This window comes from Debaryomyces fabryi (assembly GCF_001447935.2).
Source record: "Debaryomyces fabryi strain CBS 789 chromosome Unknown contig00065, whole genome shotgun sequence".
Lineage (NCBI taxonomy): Eukaryota > Fungi > Ascomycota > Pichiomycetes > Serinales > Debaryomycetaceae > Debaryomyces > Debaryomyces fabryi.
This window is the reverse complement of record NW_015385491.1, coordinates 24,510-42,382: the sequence shown is the minus strand read 5'-3', so window position 1 is coordinate 42,382 and position 17,873 is coordinate 24,510. Positions and strand designations below refer to the sequence as shown.

At 34.9% G+C, this 17,873-nt stretch overlaps 6 protein-coding genes across 6 annotated transcripts; 4 read left to right on the top strand and 2 right to left on the bottom strand.

Annotated features, from left to right (window-relative positions):
- Nucleotides 1–417: 417 nt before the first annotated feature.
- Nucleotides 418–1,194, top strand: AC631_03186 (exosome non-catalytic core subunit; the record flags this gene model as incomplete). Its single annotated transcript, XM_015612015.1, has 1 exon — nt 418–1,194. One exon carries the CDS (start codon nt 418–420, stop codon nt 1,192–1,194), a length of 777 nt encoding a protein of 258 aa, XP_015467164.1.
- A 211-nt stretch (nt 1,195–1,405) lies between these two features.
- On the top strand, nt 1,406–3,448 carry AC631_03185 (tRNA methyltransferase; the record flags this gene model as incomplete). Its single annotated transcript, XM_015612014.1, has 1 exon — nt 1,406–3,448. One exon carries the CDS (start codon nt 1,406–1,408, stop codon nt 3,446–3,448), a length of 2,043 nt encoding a protein of 680 aa, XP_015467163.1.
- Nucleotides 3,449–3,795: 347 nt separating this feature from the next.
- Nucleotides 3,796–5,691, top strand: AC631_03184 (uncharacterized protein; the record flags this gene model as incomplete). The annotated part of the gene is made up of 1 exon (XM_015612013.1): nt 3,796–5,691. The coding sequence occupies one exon, from the start codon at nt 3,796–3,798 to the stop codon at nt 5,689–5,691; it is 1,896 nt and encodes a 631-aa protein (XP_015467162.1).
- A 294-nt stretch (nt 5,692–5,985) lies between these two features.
- On the bottom strand, nt 5,986–7,983 carry AC631_03183 (ubiquitin-binding SDF ubiquitin ligase complex subunit; the record flags this gene model as incomplete). Its single annotated transcript, XM_015612012.1, has 1 exon — nt 5,986–7,983. The coding sequence occupies one exon, from the start codon at nt 7,981–7,983 to the stop codon at nt 5,986–5,988; it is 1,998 nt and encodes a 665-aa protein (XP_015467161.1).
- Nucleotides 7,984–8,921: 938 nt separating this feature from the next.
- ZPR1 (zinc finger-containing protein) lies at nt 8,922–10,415 on the top strand (the record flags this gene model as incomplete). The annotated part of the gene is made up of 1 exon (XM_015612011.1): nt 8,922–10,415. The coding sequence occupies one exon, from the start codon at nt 8,922–8,924 to the stop codon at nt 10,413–10,415; it is 1,494 nt and encodes a 497-aa protein (XP_015467160.1).
- An 82-nt stretch (nt 10,416–10,497) lies between these two features.
- CCH1 (Cch1p) lies at nt 10,498–17,448 on the bottom strand (the record flags this gene model as incomplete). Its single annotated transcript, XM_015612010.1, has 1 exon — nt 10,498–17,448. The coding sequence occupies one exon, from the start codon at nt 17,446–17,448 to the stop codon at nt 10,498–10,500; it is 6,951 nt and encodes a 2,316-aa protein (XP_015467159.1).
- Between the last annotated feature and the right edge of the window lie 425 nt (nt 17,449–17,873).

The following is a 17,873-nucleotide window of genomic DNA, read 5'->3' as shown; positions in this document are numbered from 1 at the left end:
TCTTAATCATCAAATGACTGATTAGCCGTTTATAGTAAAGAATATATGTTCTTATAAGTAATGCATGTTTCTTAATTCGTGGTTCATTACTTTTTACAAATTTAGTATTTTTGAAAGCAAAATTTGCAGTAAGTGAGTAATCAAAAAATAATACGAGGAGGTCAAACCTACAAAGCTTAATTAATTGTGTTGGAACTGTAAGATATATAGAAGCGATCAAATACTAACTGTACCAGCTTTCATAGGTTGAATCTGTTCCATTAAATATACATGTATAGCTCAAATGAATGATTATATACGTTTACTGCCATTGCCATTTTGTGTCATTTAAAAATTAGTGATGAGACAACTGTTCTTATAAGTAAGTGAATTTGTTTTAACTAGCAGAGAAAGAATATTTTCCGTAGAATTATAAGAATGGTGTCCAATTTAGTTATACCGGGAGATAGTATTCTAAAGGATACTAAAACAACCAAAACCACAATAGGGCCGGGTATATATAAGAACCCTCAAACTCAAGAAATAATTCCAGCTTCAGCTGGGATATTGAATGTTAAAACTAATAAGCAAAATACAAATACAGTCATATTCACAGATTCTAATTCAAAAAGATACATACCGCAAACCAATGACTTTGTTATTGGTATTATTGTAGGTGTTTTTGGTGAAAGCTATAAAGTCCAGTTGCAGTATTTTTCCACGAGCGTTCAATTATCAATGATGGCATTTCCTAATGCCTCCAAGAAAAACAGGCCAAATCTAAAGACTGGACAAGCAGTGTATGCTAGAGTATCGCAAGCAATTCCGGAAATAGACACTGAACTCGAATGCATTGATCCTATTACTGGTAAGGAAGGTGGATTTGGATTATTGGATGAATCAGGTTACATTTTTAATATTAATTTAAATTTTGCTAGAGAGTTGCTATTCAATCAAAGTTCCATCTTCCTTGAAAAATTATCTACAAAATGTAAGTTTGAAATTGCTATTGGAATAAACGGTAAAGTTTGGTTAAAATGTGGAGATGGTATCAAACAGACCAACGAAGCTGAAGATGATGAAAACGAAAAGACCTCAGATTCAGCAAGAGATTTGAAGGCTACATTAGCAGCTTGTAGATTTTTGACTAGGTGTCAGCACATAAATCCTAGTCAAGTGGATATAGAATTGAAAGAAGCCTTTAAACATTTCTAATGTTTCTATTGCTATTATTCTATAGTTTATTTTGCTGCATTCAATGTCTACATAGCATTGTATATATAGGTATATATTTGTATTATAGAATCAACTCCATCGATGTTTATAATGCGATGCGATCACGTGCGAAGATGTGAAAAGTTAAAAAATTCCTATGAACTTAGTCGTAAGTACTCTTCGATAGTTCCAAAACTAGAAGAATTAAGCGATGCCAGAAGGTTCATTAGATAAAAACCAGCTCGCTAGACAGCGGAAAAAGATTGAAAAGGATAGAAGAAGAAAACAATATGATGATTTACAGGTACAGGGAACAAATAATTCATCAATAGTATCGAAAAGATCAGTTGAGATGATTTACACGTCAAAATTGAACCCTGAAATGGGAGAATGGTTCAAATATTTTGTAAAAAAGCCAAAAAGAAGATCCCCTGCTATTAATAGAGGATATTGGATAAGAATGGAATCGATTAAGCAGATGATATTGAGAATAATTGACTCTAGAGAAGATGCTAATCAAGAAGTGACTATTGTCAATTTGGGATGTGGCTTTGATCCGTTACCGTTTCAGCTTTTAACCCAATTTGCAAAGACTAATACTGATGTGAAATTGCACTTTTTAGATGTTGATTATCCTGAATTAATTGCAAACAAATTAGAAATGATTAAAAGCTCGCCCGAAATTTTGTCTATATTAGGGAAAGAAGTCAATGATACTTCAATCGAGAAATCAGTAGTACCATTTATGACTGAAAATTATAAATTAGTTGGATGTGATTTAAAAGATGGAAACTTATATAAACAACAATTGAATCGTTTGCTAGGCGATTCTCCATGCATTAAAATATTTGTTGCAGAAGTGTCGCTAGCATATATGAAGCCAGAATATGCAAATCCTATAATAGAGCACTCGGCTAAATTGGATAATTCACATTTCTTAATATTGGAGCAGATCTTACCTGCTGGTGAATCCCATGCATTTGCACAAAAGATGTTATATCATTTTAATCATTTAAGAAGTCCGTTACAATGCGTTCAGACATATCCTTTGAAGACCGATCAGGTAAATCGTTTCAAGAATTACTATCAAAATGTTGAAATCAAAGATTTATTTGAGAATTGGAAATTTCTCATTGATGATCAATTAAAACACAAGATAAAAGACATTGAAGAATTTGATGAATGGGAAGAGTTTATAATATTTTGCCAGCATTACGTTATTGTACACGCTACTAACAGACCAGTGCTTATTTACGACGACAAACCAATTGCACGAGGAGAACTTGACGAACCGTCTACATTAGTTAACGTTTCTTATCAAGACTCGAATGATTCAGAATTATTAAAATCAAAGTTTGCAGCCATCACAGGTGTAGGTGATGAAGTTTTAATCAATGGTGGTTTATTTCAAACTCGTACGGGACAAACATTATCATTAAAAAAAGGCCACCTTGAAGTCAAAACGGTCCAAGGAGATGAGCCAGGGCCTAGAATGTGTCATACATTAACAGCGCTTAATAACAGTGAGTCAATATTAATTGGAGGGAGGTCCAGACCTGATCAGTACTTTCTGGATGTTTATAAATTGGATGGAGAAAACTGGACCCAACTACAAGACTTGCCAGAGAAGAGGTCAAGACATATTACTGTGAAGTTATCCGGCAAAGATATATTGATATTTGGAGGTTTACAAGAAAACTCTAAAGATATGGCTACTAAACTATTCTTAGTTTATAATTGCGAAAGCCAACAATACAAATCGTTGAAAATTGAAGGCTCTATTCCTAACTTATTCAGTTGCTCTATGGTCTACAATGAAGAATTGGAGTTTGGACTTATACTAGGTGGTATGGTAAATACAACTATTCCAACAGTTAATGACTGCTTGTACAGATTTGTTATTAAAGAAGATACAATCGTAGTGGACGTCATATATCAACATTCATACCTTCTGAGAATATCATGTCAAAGCAAATTATTCTCTGACAATAAATTGCTTATTATAGGCGGTGTATCGCCATTGGATATTTTCAATCAGCAAAATACCATTCTTCTTTTTGATATAATAACTTCCAAGTTACATCCAATTGAAATTGATCGTGATATTTGGGTAAATCATCCCCCAATTTTTATCGGCTTTGGAAAAGCCGAAATTGGGAACTCTGTTATATGTCTCGGTGGTGGTGCTGTATGCTATTCATTTGGTAGTTGCTACAATGGCATCTATAAATTTGATTATTATCCGAATAACTAGGATCAGAACTCTTCCGTTCCGATATGGTTTATATGAATAACTTACATGTACATAGATTCTTCGATTTATCATAATTTTAAGTCCTTGGGTTCAAGGCATAAATCAATCCCCTTAACTTAAGGTGACATATTCCGTTGTAAAAGTATAGAGGTACAGAAATACCTTTACCGTTTAAAAGTAAATATTAGTTGTGTGATAGTTATTTACATTACTACAAATTTACTAAGCGAATTTTTTGCGGCTAAGTGGGAAAGCAATAATTTATAACACATTTGAGGATTAGTATATATATCTTATTGAAATTTTACAGTAGAAGTTAAACCTGTTCGTCTTATCGTCCATTTACAATGTCAATCGACAGGGACGTCAGAGACGGAACTGACACAAGTAAAATTACTAGTGATAACGGAAGTTTCGCATGCAAAAAGTCCGGAACTAACACTGAAGCAGATGTGAATAATAATACACACAAAGGTGAAAAACATCAAGGATTTCCATTTAGACCTAGCCTTCTCAAAGAGGATAACAAGAATCTTTTATCCTTAAAATTTATAAACAAACCCAGCCGATCTAGCGATTTATTTGCTCAGGCTTCGGACCCTACGCGTGCTAATAGCATTTTGAACTCACATATATCAAACGAATCTGCCTCTGCAAGCGAAGGAGACACAGCAGATACATCTCCCAGCAATGAGAACTATGAAAATCACGGATTAGTACGGAAGAAATCTGGCGAGTTTTTAAGACTGTCTTTAAAGGATAGTCGTAATTCGTATTTTGATGAGAAAAGATCGCGTTCCTTACCAACTACCCCAACTTATAAACAAGTCCATTTTGGTGGGGACAATGATATTCGGTATTTCAAGAAGAAAGATAGACCGACCGCCATTTCTGCGTCGAATTCTCCCACTTTGCGAGGTGTGGAGGGTAGTTTTAAGAGGCTTCAAGTAGGTAGTGATGATGAAGATGATGAAAATGATGAAAATGACGATGATGATGACTATGAAGATGATTACGCAGATTTGGACAGTGATCACGATTATTTCACTCTTGATTTGAGTTCGTCAGGGTCCACCACTTTCCCTGGTGCCAATAATGATAAGTCGGTATCTTGGGATTTGCAACTTCCAAATTTTCCACCATTATCTTATGATAATCAAATAAAAGTCCGTAAGTCACCAGTATTTTTGGAACGTATATTCATCAGTGTTGATAAGAAGTTCTTACTAGGACATATCGCAGTTAAGAATATAGCATTCGAAAAGTCGATTACAGTTAGGTATACTTTGGACAATTGGTGCACAATTGTTGAAATTCCCACAATCTACGTTCCTGATATTCCTCAAATATTAAAATCCAATAATTATGATAGATTTATTTTTCGAATTCCGTTGGATTCCTTATTTAATAGCTTCAGGATGCCGGGAAATAAAGTTCAGAATGGTAACAAATCTCAAGAGCAGCATTATAGTCTTTGTATAAAATATAATGCCAGTTCTCTAGAGTTCTGGGACAATAACGATTCGAAAAATTATGATTTAATCCTACTTAAAATAACGAAAACGACAAGATCAAGTATCTCCAAGATCGGGGCGCATAATAACAAACCTAAATACTCGTCGTCGTATTTAAAGAGAAGATCATCAGATTCACAACTAGAAATGCAGCCAAAGAAAGCAGAGGATAGCATAGAAAGTAGTTCATCTGATTTTTCAAATAGTAATGATTTTGTCAATAATGATTTTTATTTACTGTCACCATTGTTATCAAGCCTTAACAATTCAAACTATGAAAACGATTTTCTACATAATTATTCCACTGATACATTAACCTCATATAGATCACCTTCAAAGAATTTTTCTCACAGTCAAGATGAAGTATACGATTTGAATCGTAACGAAGAGGATTTCAAGTCCAGAGAAGATGACAACTCTTTCAGAAATAATATGTTGGACACTAAATCTTATAGGGAATTACTTGATACATATTGCTTTTTTTCAACAAGCCCTGAAGATGATACCAATTCTTCTGATGTTTTACTGACTAATTCTCCGCCAAAGAGTTCATCATCCACGAATTCAAATAGGAACGAAAAGTCCAAAGAGTCTATGTATATTGCTGAATCAGATGGTGATATTTCAGTACCAAAAAATGATATGTCTCAAAAAGGACTTAATTCTAGTAAAGAAAAGTCCAACAGAAATAACAATTCTCTAACAGTATCATCAATCTTAAGGGCATAGGCACTGGCTGTTTAAATAGTTGGCTGTTTTCTTCAACCGTTGTATTCTATTGTTTTCTCTTGTTAATTGTCTTAATTATAGAATTATTAGCTAGTATTTTTCTCATAGCATTTCATTCTTTCTTTCAATTCCAAACATGTTTTATAGATCCTTGAACTTGTTTCTACATATATGCTTAATATCAAATATTCTTGTTATATTGTTTAAGACTATCTAAAAATAATAATATAAAATAAAACAAATAGCTTAGAAGCTAGAATTCCTTTTAAATTATAGCCGTACGTATTCATTTATTTAATCAAAGCAGTACATTTTAACACACCCATTTTCTAAAGCAGCCGCAAACCTCGAATCACTTAAACCAACACAACTAACAATCGAATTACTTCCAAAAGTATGTAAACATTTACCATTTTGTAAATCCCAAACCTTAATTAACCTGTCATGGGCACCACTGATGATCCTAAATGTATCAGCACTAATAGACCACACTCCTTCAATGTGGCCAAATTGAGTTCTAATGCACTTTCCAGTTCTGACATCCCAAAGTTTAATGGTGTTATCAAGTGATGAAGTTAATAAATGTGTTGGATAATTCTTATTGCCAGGTAATTGAATATTATTTATCTCTTCATTTTGTAAATCTTGATTAGAGTTTAAATCATTACTGGTTGAATCTCCATTATTTTCCGTATCACTCTCATTATTATCTTGAATTAATTTATCTTTATAAATTAATGGAATCACACATTGGACATGTCCCAAATGCCCGTTATTCTCAACACCCCCAAATATACGCAAACATTGATTGTTTTGTAAGTCCCACATTCTAATGGTAGTATCATCAGAAGCACTGAACGCTGTATTTGATAAAGGATGAATTTTCACTGAATTGACCCAGTCCGTATGTCCTCTTAGTGTGTAACATGTTCTTGAATCAACATGCCATACCTTCACCGTGTGATCAGCAGAACCGGAAACAATTGTTTTATTCAGAAAATCAACACTGACAACAGCTGCGTCATGGCCTCTATATGTTGAAATACATTCACCAGTATGGTAGTTCCATACCTTTATCGTTGAATCCAAGCCTCCAGTGATCAATTTCTGAGAATCAAACACTAACGATCTTATTGGCTGTGTATGTCCAGTCAAAGTTCTCAAACACTCACCAGTTTCCACTTTCCATATTTTAACAGTATTATCATATGAACCAGTCATAAGATATTTTCTATTAAATTGCAAGCACGTAACACCATCTGTGTGCCCTTCAAATGTTTTGATTTTATATATTCCCTTACGCCAATTCTTTTCCAATTTAAATCTTTCGCTATAGACCGATTTCCATGGCCTTTTCTTCAAGAGTTTCCGTTGTTTGTCCTGTTCATCACGTGTAACCTTCATCCTTTTAATCTCTAATTCCACCTCCGAACTGTTAGAGCCATTTGATGACTCCACATTCTCAAGCTTTCTCTTTTTGTTGTTATATTCATCGTAATTCATATTTCTCGCTCTTTGCATATGCATTAATGGTAATCCCCATCCACAATTTGGACACTTTCTATCGATGTGCTGTTCACACATGTGGTGCCACACCCGATCATCATCAGCAAGACATTTCCATTTTCTCGATACCTGTGCCGCATTACATAAAGATGCACAATCAAGGTAACACAATATTTTTAGCGATATTTCCATTGGCAAGGTAGAAATGAAGTCTATCTTAATTAATGAGCTTACCTCTTGCGATATAAATGATAATTGGGGAAAACAGCATTGGCTTAACAAACCTTGTAATATCAACGATCTATGTGGGTCAGGTGCGGCGCTGAAAATTGACCATACATGATTTATGGCTTCTTGGTCTCTCGAAGGCAATTTCTCCATTTGTTTCTGTATTTTCTTCATCTTGACTTCGTCAGTTTGTTTATTACACGTCACATCCGGATTATGTCTGTAGCAGTACCGATGAAAATTATCCTTGGGTATCATGGACTGATCGCTAATATGCTTCACCAAAAATGGTGTCACCACCGAAACTTTACTCTCTGGATGCGATGGTTGAGCCACTGTGCTGATTTCTCTCACATCCTCACTATTCCCACGACTTTGATTATTATGCTCATTAGTACCCACAGAGCCATCTCCGCTCTCATTACTAGACAGATACTGCTTGCTTGGTAATACACTGTTGGAAAGTATATTGTCGAAACTCTCAGTAGTCGAGTACAGCAGTGGCGTCTGGTGCTCGTATTTTGTATCCTTAGGAATGCAAATATCTTGTAAATTCATCTCTTGTATCAGTCTCACTCCCGACTCCTTATTATCAAATTATCTCTTACTTTATGCAAATAAAGCCTTTCTAGTTTATTGTCTAAAATTATCTCCAAAATTAACCTTAATAGTACCGGCGCAAACTAATGGTATTTTGCTCTCGAATAAATACTTTCTTAAGAAGCAGATTAATCCACTGAAGGTTATGTATGACCTATCTCGAGCAATTATTGACTATATATACAAATAAATACCAACAAATGCTAGAAAATACTAACAAAGCATACAAAATCTATTGATTTTCTGTGGCATCAGACAACTGCGTGACTTGTGACACAAAATCGCCACCATAGTTATGATTGTCCAAGACGGTCTATAATGCAACCATCGATGACCTCATGCTGCGAACCTGACTTCACTAGAGAAAAAGAGCCGTACTGTGGAATACGGACCGGTGTAACTCAAATAATCCTGGTTGCATGGCCCTTGCCGTATCTAATTAAGGTTGGTGTCGCGGTCTTTTGTGGCATTATAGAATGCGATTCGGTATGGCATCAATTACGACTTACTCTATCTTTCTGAAATAATGGATCCAGAGGTTATACGTGACGCATCGTGTGCATTGCTTCTATCGGACTACGGGGTCAAGCTAATCGTGTTTCGGTAAATATGTGGCTACAGATGGTCGCATTCTTATATGCTGGGGTGCACCATAATTGTGTTGGACAAATAACAATATGGTTAGAAGAGGGATCTATTTTGGTCCTGAAGCTGGCCATATGACATGTTCTGCCCTGGGCCTGCTACTTCAGGTTATGCCCAGGATGTAAGAAGTTTGGTACGGGCAATTGACGATTTTCACGTGACTTGCTTACTAAAATTTTTTTTTCAATCTTCACGATGTAAGATGAGCTTGGATCATTCTAGAAGAGTGCTTTCTTCGAAGTATAAAGGGAATGAAAAGACCAGAAGAACTAGGTTCGAGCCAAGAGGAGAAGAAACAACGTTTGAGTATGTCAGAAGAGAACAAAGAACTTTTCTCCAATGTGGGAGAACAAGTCGGAAATATGCCATCGCAAGACGGTGTTAGCCAAACCGGAGCAGCAGATGCTGAGGGACACCCAGTTCAAGAAATTGAGTCAATGTGTATGAACTGTCACAAGAATGGAACTACTCGTTTGTTATTGACGAGAATTCCGTTCTTTAGAGAAATCATTATTATGTCATTTGAGTGTCCACACTGTGGATTCAAGAACTCAGAAATCCAGCCAGCAGCACAGATTTCCGAAAAAGGATCTCGTTATGTGTTGAAATTAGAAGATAAGAAGGACTTTAATAGACAGGTTGTCAAGTCTGAAACTGCCACTTGCAAGTTCAATGAGTTAGATATTGAGATTCCACCCAAGAGAGGGCAATTATCCAACATTGAAGGGATATTAAATGAGATGGTATCTGATTTAGAATCAGACCAAGCTGCCAGAAAGGAGCTTCAACCAGAAGTATACGAGAAAATCAATGAAGTCATTACTAAAATCAATTCTTTCATTAATGCGGAACCAAATACATTACCTTTGACCTTTTCTGTCGATGATCCAGCTGGTAACTCGTGGATTGAATACCTTCCAGATGAGCCATCTCATAAGTGGTCAATGTATGAATACAACAGAACTGCTGAGCAAAATGTCTTTTTAGGATTGATTTCGGCTGATGAAGTTGCCCAGCACCGTAAATTGGAATCAGAAAGTAAAAAAGCTGCAACTGCTACGAATGTGTCGTCATCGTTGGCCAATAATCCTAAGACTTCGGGATTCATTTCTGATGCTAGTGAAATTGAAAACTTAGAAAATGAAGTGCAAACTTTCCATGCTACTTGTTCCTCATGTCTTAAGTCCTGTGAAACTCACATGAAAACTGTTAATATTCCTCATTTCAAAGAAGTTATTATCATGTCTACGGTATGTGATAACTGTGGTTATAAGTCCAATGAAGTCAAAACCGGGGGTGAAATTCCTCTTCATGGTAGAAGAGTCACCTTAAAGGTAAGTGATCCAGAAGATTTGGCTAGAGATATTTTGAAGGGTGAATCATGCGGTTTAAATATTCCTGAGTTAAATCTTGATTTAACTCCAGGTACCTTAGGTGGTAGATTTACAACTATCGAAGGTTTGTTAACACAGGTTTACGAAGAATTACATGGAAGAGTATTTTCGCAAACGTCAGACTCCATGGATGATTCTACCAAAACAAGGTGGACAACTTTCTTCGCTAGATTACAAGATGCCATTGAAGGAAAAATTGGATTTACGGTGATCATGGAAGACCCATTGGCTTCGTCTTATATCCAAAATGTTTATGCACCAGAAAACGACCCTAATATGGTCATTGAAGACTTTGAAAGAACCCACGAACAAAATGAAGATTTAGGTTTGAATGATATGAAAACAGATTAATTATATAAAGTAAAAAAGTGTATATTAGAAATTATAAATAATCTCTTGAATGAATTTCTATAAGTGTGATATAAGTTGTTTTTTAGTCCTCTTTATTTGCTTCCTTGTTTTTTTCAGTTTTCCTGTCAGATTTAACTTCTCTGAATGCCTCACCCCATTCGGAATTCTCTAACGTTTCGCCAAGATTTGAAAGGTCTATCAAAGAGACGTTAGCTAATGCATCATCATCTATCTTAGCAGAATTAAGAAATGGCGATATGTTAATGGCATCTTCAATTGGACTTGAAGGACTAGATCCTAATTTTGAGTGAGATGATGGTATTTGAATATATAACTTAGGTGGGGATTCTGTTTTGTGTTGTTTTCCAGGAGAATCATGATTGTGTGTCCTATTTCTGGAATTATAAATATGCAACGGTGATTTTGGAACATAGATCCCACTTGCTGTTCCTTCATTTTCATTTTCGTCATCCTCCATAAACCCTGATGATTTTGTTAAAGGAAAGGTCTCATCTTCTTCATCGTCATATGCCTCATAACTGTCGTTGGTATCAGTAACAAATATAGAAGGAGCATTTACTTCTAAGTTTTCGTTAGCTAAATAACTATTCCTTTTAAGGCCTTTACCGAAATCTATATCAGTATCCCTTATACCTTGCTTTTTATTCTTCACGTATTTCCAACGACATGCATACGCAGCGATTGTTTCGTACACTCTTTTTGTATGTAATCTTTTCTCAACTTTTTGCACTAAGAGACGACGATCTAAGAAGTCAATTAAATTAAGACATTGGCCAGCCTCAAATGACGTATACAATGGTAATTGCAAGATAATTTTGGTAAACGAAATTCCAGGGTCTCCACTAAGTTCCATATTCATAATAGCTTCTTCCATGAACCTTTCATATAATTTACGTCTCTCTTTAATTCTGGGTACATCCATCAAATTTAATATTCGATCAATTTCCTTATAGTTGACAGTTACATCATAAGGATCATCTTTGTTATTTCGTTTAAACCACTGACGACATAAAACGGGAATTTCTAGTGAACCTGAATAAAAATGAAAGGCTAAAGCGCCATCCAATGAATGTAAAAATTTAGGTAAATCAAAGGGCCTGATATAACCTGATCCTTCTGGATCAAATTTTTGCCAAGCCCTTTTGAACTTTCGAATCTCCTCCCGTTTAATTAAATGACTGTAGGAGGATCTGTTATTAATATAACTGAAACTATCAATAATCAATGAAACGAACATATTCAAAAATATGTACATTGATATCACATTCCACAGCATAAATAAGATATAAGCATATTGGCTATTACCACAATCACTATCATCTATACCATTAACTGATGAGCAGTATGGCTCAATTAATGTAAAATCTGCCATAATATAATTCCAGCCTTCTCCAAAACTGCACCTAAAAAGTACAATTAAAGCCTTCGGTACTGATCTTAAGTTGATATTATTAGATGTATTTGGTCCTACTTTCGTTAGACCAAAAATTTGATTCATTGCAATAGCAAAGACCAAAAAAACAATAATCCATGTGAACGATAAAGAAATTAATGTGGGTAAACTAGCAGAAGCAAACCTCAATAATTCACTTAATCTATTACTTCTAGGAATAATAAATGTTAAAATACCAACCAAGAACAATTTATTAAAATTGAGGAATGCATTTTGCGAGTCAACAAAAAATGAAATAATTGTAGTTAAGAATGCCCCTGAAGAAATAAAAAGATTAAAAATATTCCATTTATATCTTATGAAAGTTCTAGGACCTTGTCCTATAAGTAACATAACCGCATTAATCAAGAACAACAGAGCTGCGATCATATAAATCACAGCTCTGAATACATCCAATCCATCGTATGAAGGATAACATTCTAATAACAAAGCTAACACATGCATGAACAAAACAAAATTCAAAGTTTCATGCCAATATGTATTTCTTTCTACAGTCATAGTATAGCAGAATTTCTGAAATAATGATAACAGGTCGAAGTCCTTTCTCTTCGAAGGTCTAACCTGCACTAAAAATTTCTTAACCTGATACCAAGAAATTTGGTCCTTTGTCATATATGCTCTTCCTGTGGTCTTGGAATAGTTACTTATAATAACCGAGACAAATAATGTCAAAATAAACACAATACTCGTAAAGTTAAATAATACAACAAAAAATCCATTAAATGGAGATGCAAAATCTTCCTGTGGTGTGCCTATACCCGTACTTTTCATAACGTCCAATAATAAATCAACCCATCCCTCTAATGAAATGATTTGAAATAACGATGAGAAAGAATTCCCAAAATTATCAAATTCTAAATAGGGATTAGTATAAACATTAGGACTCATCACGTTCCAGTTGAATACTTCATTCTCATATTCATGTATACAACCAGATTCATAAGATTGATTGTCAATACAGTATCCTAATCTTCCATTGAAAATGTTCAAGCCCCAAATAGCAAATGGAAATAATAAACAAAGAGAAATGATCGCAGCGTTAATGATTTTCCAGAATCCAGAAATAATAGTATTATGAAAATTATTTTTTGCAGTTTCACTAATAGTCAAAAGTCTTAAGGCTCTTAAGGCTTTTAATCCTCTGACAATTCTAGATAAGTTCCCGTCATTTTTTATCGTAGCAATAAATTCAACCCACAACGAAATTAATACTATTAAGTCGATGAAATTCCAAGATGATCTCAAATAGGCGTTAGGAGTGAATATCAACCCATCTGCGATAATTCGAATAAAGAACTCAATTGTGAAAAGTGAAACAAATCCAATTTCAAGGTAAAATGTGAAATTCATGTAGCCGTATTTGGAAACCATTTCCCTTCTGAATAAGGGAGTAAGATAACACGCAGTTACAACCAATCCTATTGTTGCTAAAAACATTACGATTATGAAAGTTTCAGAAACTGTTTTATTTGGCTCAACTCCGTCTATTCTTTCACCAAAACTAGATTTGACAAGTCGCTGACATATCCTTCTTAATCTATGACGTGGTCCTAAAACATAAAACACGCTATTGAATCTTGGATTTTCTTTCAAAAATTTATTCTGTTTTGATATAAGTATATTTCTTTCTGAAATAATATTTTGCGCAAAATGAGCTGGATCGAAATTGGAGATTTCAGTTTTATTACTCTTTGATGCATAAAATGGGTTTCTAAAAAAGCTAGTTGTACGCCAGTAATTTACTTGAAACCATCGCTTCCAGGAAGATTTGGGCAAATTCTTAATTTCAGAATTATCAGCTATATCATTGTCATCTGCTTCTGTCTCCAAGAAATCATTAACCGCAGTACCACTCAAAAGTAAATTAACAACAGCTTTTTCCAATTCATACTTAACACCTCTTTTTCCAAAAATTTTATTCTTCATTTTTGTCAACATTCCAGGTTCATTTTCCAAGTTTTGCAATCTTTCTGTCATGTTGTCAATAAATTGAATTAACTGCTGTTTTCTCTTGCCTTCTTCCGAGACTTCCAAGGTTTTAGCAATAACAGCAATAAAAATATTTAAAATAACCATATTAGATATTATAAACCATCCAATTAAAAGCATTGCACCAAAAGCTCTTGAAGAGGTTGTCGAGGAGTACTCTTGCAAATAATACAACACATCAGTCCAATTTTCAGTTGATGTTATGACATAAAGAGCAATAAAAGCATTTGGGAGAGTATCCATCGGAAAATCAATATCATCAAGGTCAGACTCCGGTATGGTGCCTTCAAAAAACCTAGAAATAATAATACTGGCTAGGTAAGTAAGAATGAAAAAGAACAATGCCAAGTCAAAAATTGCTTTGAAATTACCCATTATTTTCAACCAGAGTTTTCTGGTAATATTCGTTGCTAAAACCACTCTATAGAATCTCAATAATTGAAAAAAGGTTAACCAGTAGTATGCATGACCTAGTTTTTTCTTAACTGGTCCGATTATAATAATTGTAGTAATAACGGCTAAGAATAAATCAAAACAGTTTCTTCTGGATATAAAAAATAATCTCCAGTTTGGGAAATGAAACGCAAGACGAAGCACTATCTCCACAAATAGTATACCTGTAATACTAGCCTCAAATCGATATAAAGTATGACGCCTATGGTCGTCCATATTGAAATCACGAAAGCATTGAGCGAATAAACTGACAAAGATAAGAATAACAAATATGAACTCAAATTTATAATAGTACTTTAAGAATATATTTTGTTTCTTAAGCAAATTTACCCGTTCTGTGTGCAAGGATACTTCTTGGTTCACTGAACCGAAAATCCTCCATTTCTTCTTTCCATTTTTCCTCTGTTTCTTCTCTTCGGCAGCCTCCATTCTAGTAATAGTAAAAGATGCGACAATTACAGCAACAAATACATTGATTAACCAAACTGTTAAAATAAAGATAGCAAATATGAAAAATAAACATGCAGCCATGTTATCTGAGTTCATTGTGTCATACATTAAATCTGTGAAGGTATTAGCACTCATAATAACAAACACTAATTCCATTGATTGAAGAATATTATCAAAGTTTACAGTTCCGCCATAAGGATTTTCTCCACTTATACATTTAGAGTACTTAGGGCAAGTGAACCCTTTTTTAGTACTTGAATGAAGCCCGTCTCTTTTAATATATGGTACAGCTTTTCCATCTAAATCTATGTATGACCCACAGTACTGTCCCTCGTTAATGTAAGTATCATTTGAATCGTCGGGATTAAACCAGACACATTGTCTTGTAAAAGAAGATTTGAATGATTGGACACCAATAATTCCAAAGAATAACCAAAAGCAGCAAATAAAGATTGAAACATCAATTAACTGTGGAATAGCTATTTTACAAGCTGTCAAAATAGTTGTGGTACCAGTAGTCAAGTTACACAATCTTAAAATTCTCAAACAACTCAAAGATCTAAAGAGCATGATATGATGTTTACTATCATATTGATCAATCGATAAAAATAACGAAATCCAAAAGAATATCATCGAAAGAAAATCTATTCTATGCCAGCTATTTCTTAGGAATGCTCTTTTTAAATGAAGTTGATCAATATTTCTTCCTCTTGATTTTGGTAATAATAGAGTGTTCTTTGCATCGAATTTTTGGGAATTCAAAATAGGTTCGTCAACTAAATCCAGACTATCACTATCGTGTTCTTCAAAAATATTGGTAGATGTCTCATTATGCAAATTAGTATCGCTGTATTTTTTTTGGATACTCATAGATGGATCCACGAATGGATTACTAATTTTATGTTCTCGTGTATAAGTATTCGTAGGCTCTTCTTCACCAAGATTGATCTCTTTAACGTCAATTTCTTCGTTTGAATCATTCATGGCATCGATCGAATCCTTAGTATGGTGCGATACAATATTTTTGCTATCACCTTTTTTTGGTGCCATTCTCGATAATCCAAATGCGCGTAAAAAGGCTTTGATATATTTCAGATTAAAGTACAGATTCTTTATGTCACTTTCAGGATAAATTAAACCCAACTCCTTATACATAGCACGATCGTCAATAAAACCGTATGCAATGATCTTGCTGAATACTTCAATCGTATAAATTACGTTAATCACAATCAAGATATAATCAGCCCAATTATATCCTGCGTAATAATAACCACGTAGATGTATGGGATTCCATTGCCTGTATGAAAGTAAAGCAGTTTGCAAAACTAACAAAACTAATAGAAATAAATTGGTTGAACTATGAGATAAAACTCTATGGCAAAGTAAACGTAAAGGGGATTGTGGAGAAAAGATTTTCAAAGATTTTCCAAAAAAGTACATGGTTCTAGTATCAGTATATTTACCTTTTTCAGGTAAAATACGTACATTGTTATCTTCAGTGCGTAATCTCTGTGGAGATATTTGCAGTAATATTGGTTTAGGTGAGGATGCAATGGGTGATGTTTGTGGTTGGTCATTTCGCAAGGAATCAGTACTCAAATACGAATCCTTATTTAAGAAGAGCCCAAGTCCCTCTGACGCATTTGCCCCTTGAAGAAAGTTTTCATTTTGAAATTCATCTGTCACAGTGACATCTGGTAAAAAATGCGGAACACTAGAATTGGTATCTGACCCATTATTATTATTATTAGATCCCGAATCAGACCCGTAGTGTGAAAACAGAGTAGTTCTACTCATTGGAGAAACCGGGGTATTGCCTTCACTATAAGTACTCATACGTCTATGGCTCTTTGATGGAGATGTAGTAGTGGGTGAGGTACCTGCCCTATTTCCTGCAATACGATCTGATAACCTAGTAAGTACGTTTGATATTTTTGAATGCGATGGAGCCGACCCTGAAGTTGGGGTTAAGTGACCTGCCTCCAAAAGGTCGGGATTAGCATTATCACTAAAACTAAATGCCCTGTCTGAAACAGGTGTGCTAGGGTCATAGTGGTGTTGGTGGTGTGTTGGATCATCAAATGGGGATAAATGTGCCGTCCTATTGTTGTCTCCATTGAACGGGTTAGATAGCCGTTTATTTCTCAAATTATCCAAATGAATCGTGTCAGTGTACCCTTCCTCTGCTGGAGGTATAAGATCTTGTGAGAGATTATCCAATGACCCATTCTGGGCTTTATCTGACCCCGAATTAGGGTCAGGTGTTACAGGAAACCAGTTAGCCCCCGAATCCGCCGTTCCTAATGCAAATCCCAATCCTTCCTTTAATGCTTCAAAATTATGCTCTTGTGCAGCCCTATTGATAAACGACGTTTCTTCTATTACAGGCGTATTGGGGCCCGATGTATTATGATTACTTTGCATTCTCAACAATAAACTTTCGTTCGATCTACCTGTAGAAGAGGTTGCTTTCATCAACGGCCGCCTTCTCTTTGAGCTCACTTCTCTTCTAAATGACCGGTTGCTTTCCGCGTCGTCTATTGATGGCAGCTTTAAAGACGTACTCCCTACGTCAACCATTGATCTACTTCCATTTCCTTCTAGCGAATCCTCGCTGGGTGACCGTACATGTATATCTGGATACGAATATCCTATTCCTTGATCCATATTGGTCAATTATATCCCAAAGGTCCTGATTCAATAAATATGAAACCTCAAATTTAATGCCGGTTTTTAGTCAGTTTTTATATAAATAACCTTTTTATTGACCTAATCACTAGATCCTTATGTCTATGTAATATAATTTCCGGTGAAATAACCCTTATCTATCTGTGCCTGAAAAAATTCTAACTTTCTATATATAACTCCAAACCTCACTTAATAAGAAGAGGCTTGTAGATCTTCTCTAGTGATTTTGTGTCATGTTCCATAAAAAGGTCACTAAACGCTTGATCGAAGCCACTTCTACGAGTCAAATTTCCTGGTGCTACAAGGGGGTGCCAAGCATTATGGTCTACGTACACATTTATACCTTTGAGGAAACCCCCGTCTCCAAGGGTTTGTCTGATAAAGACTATCATCATGTCTCAGTA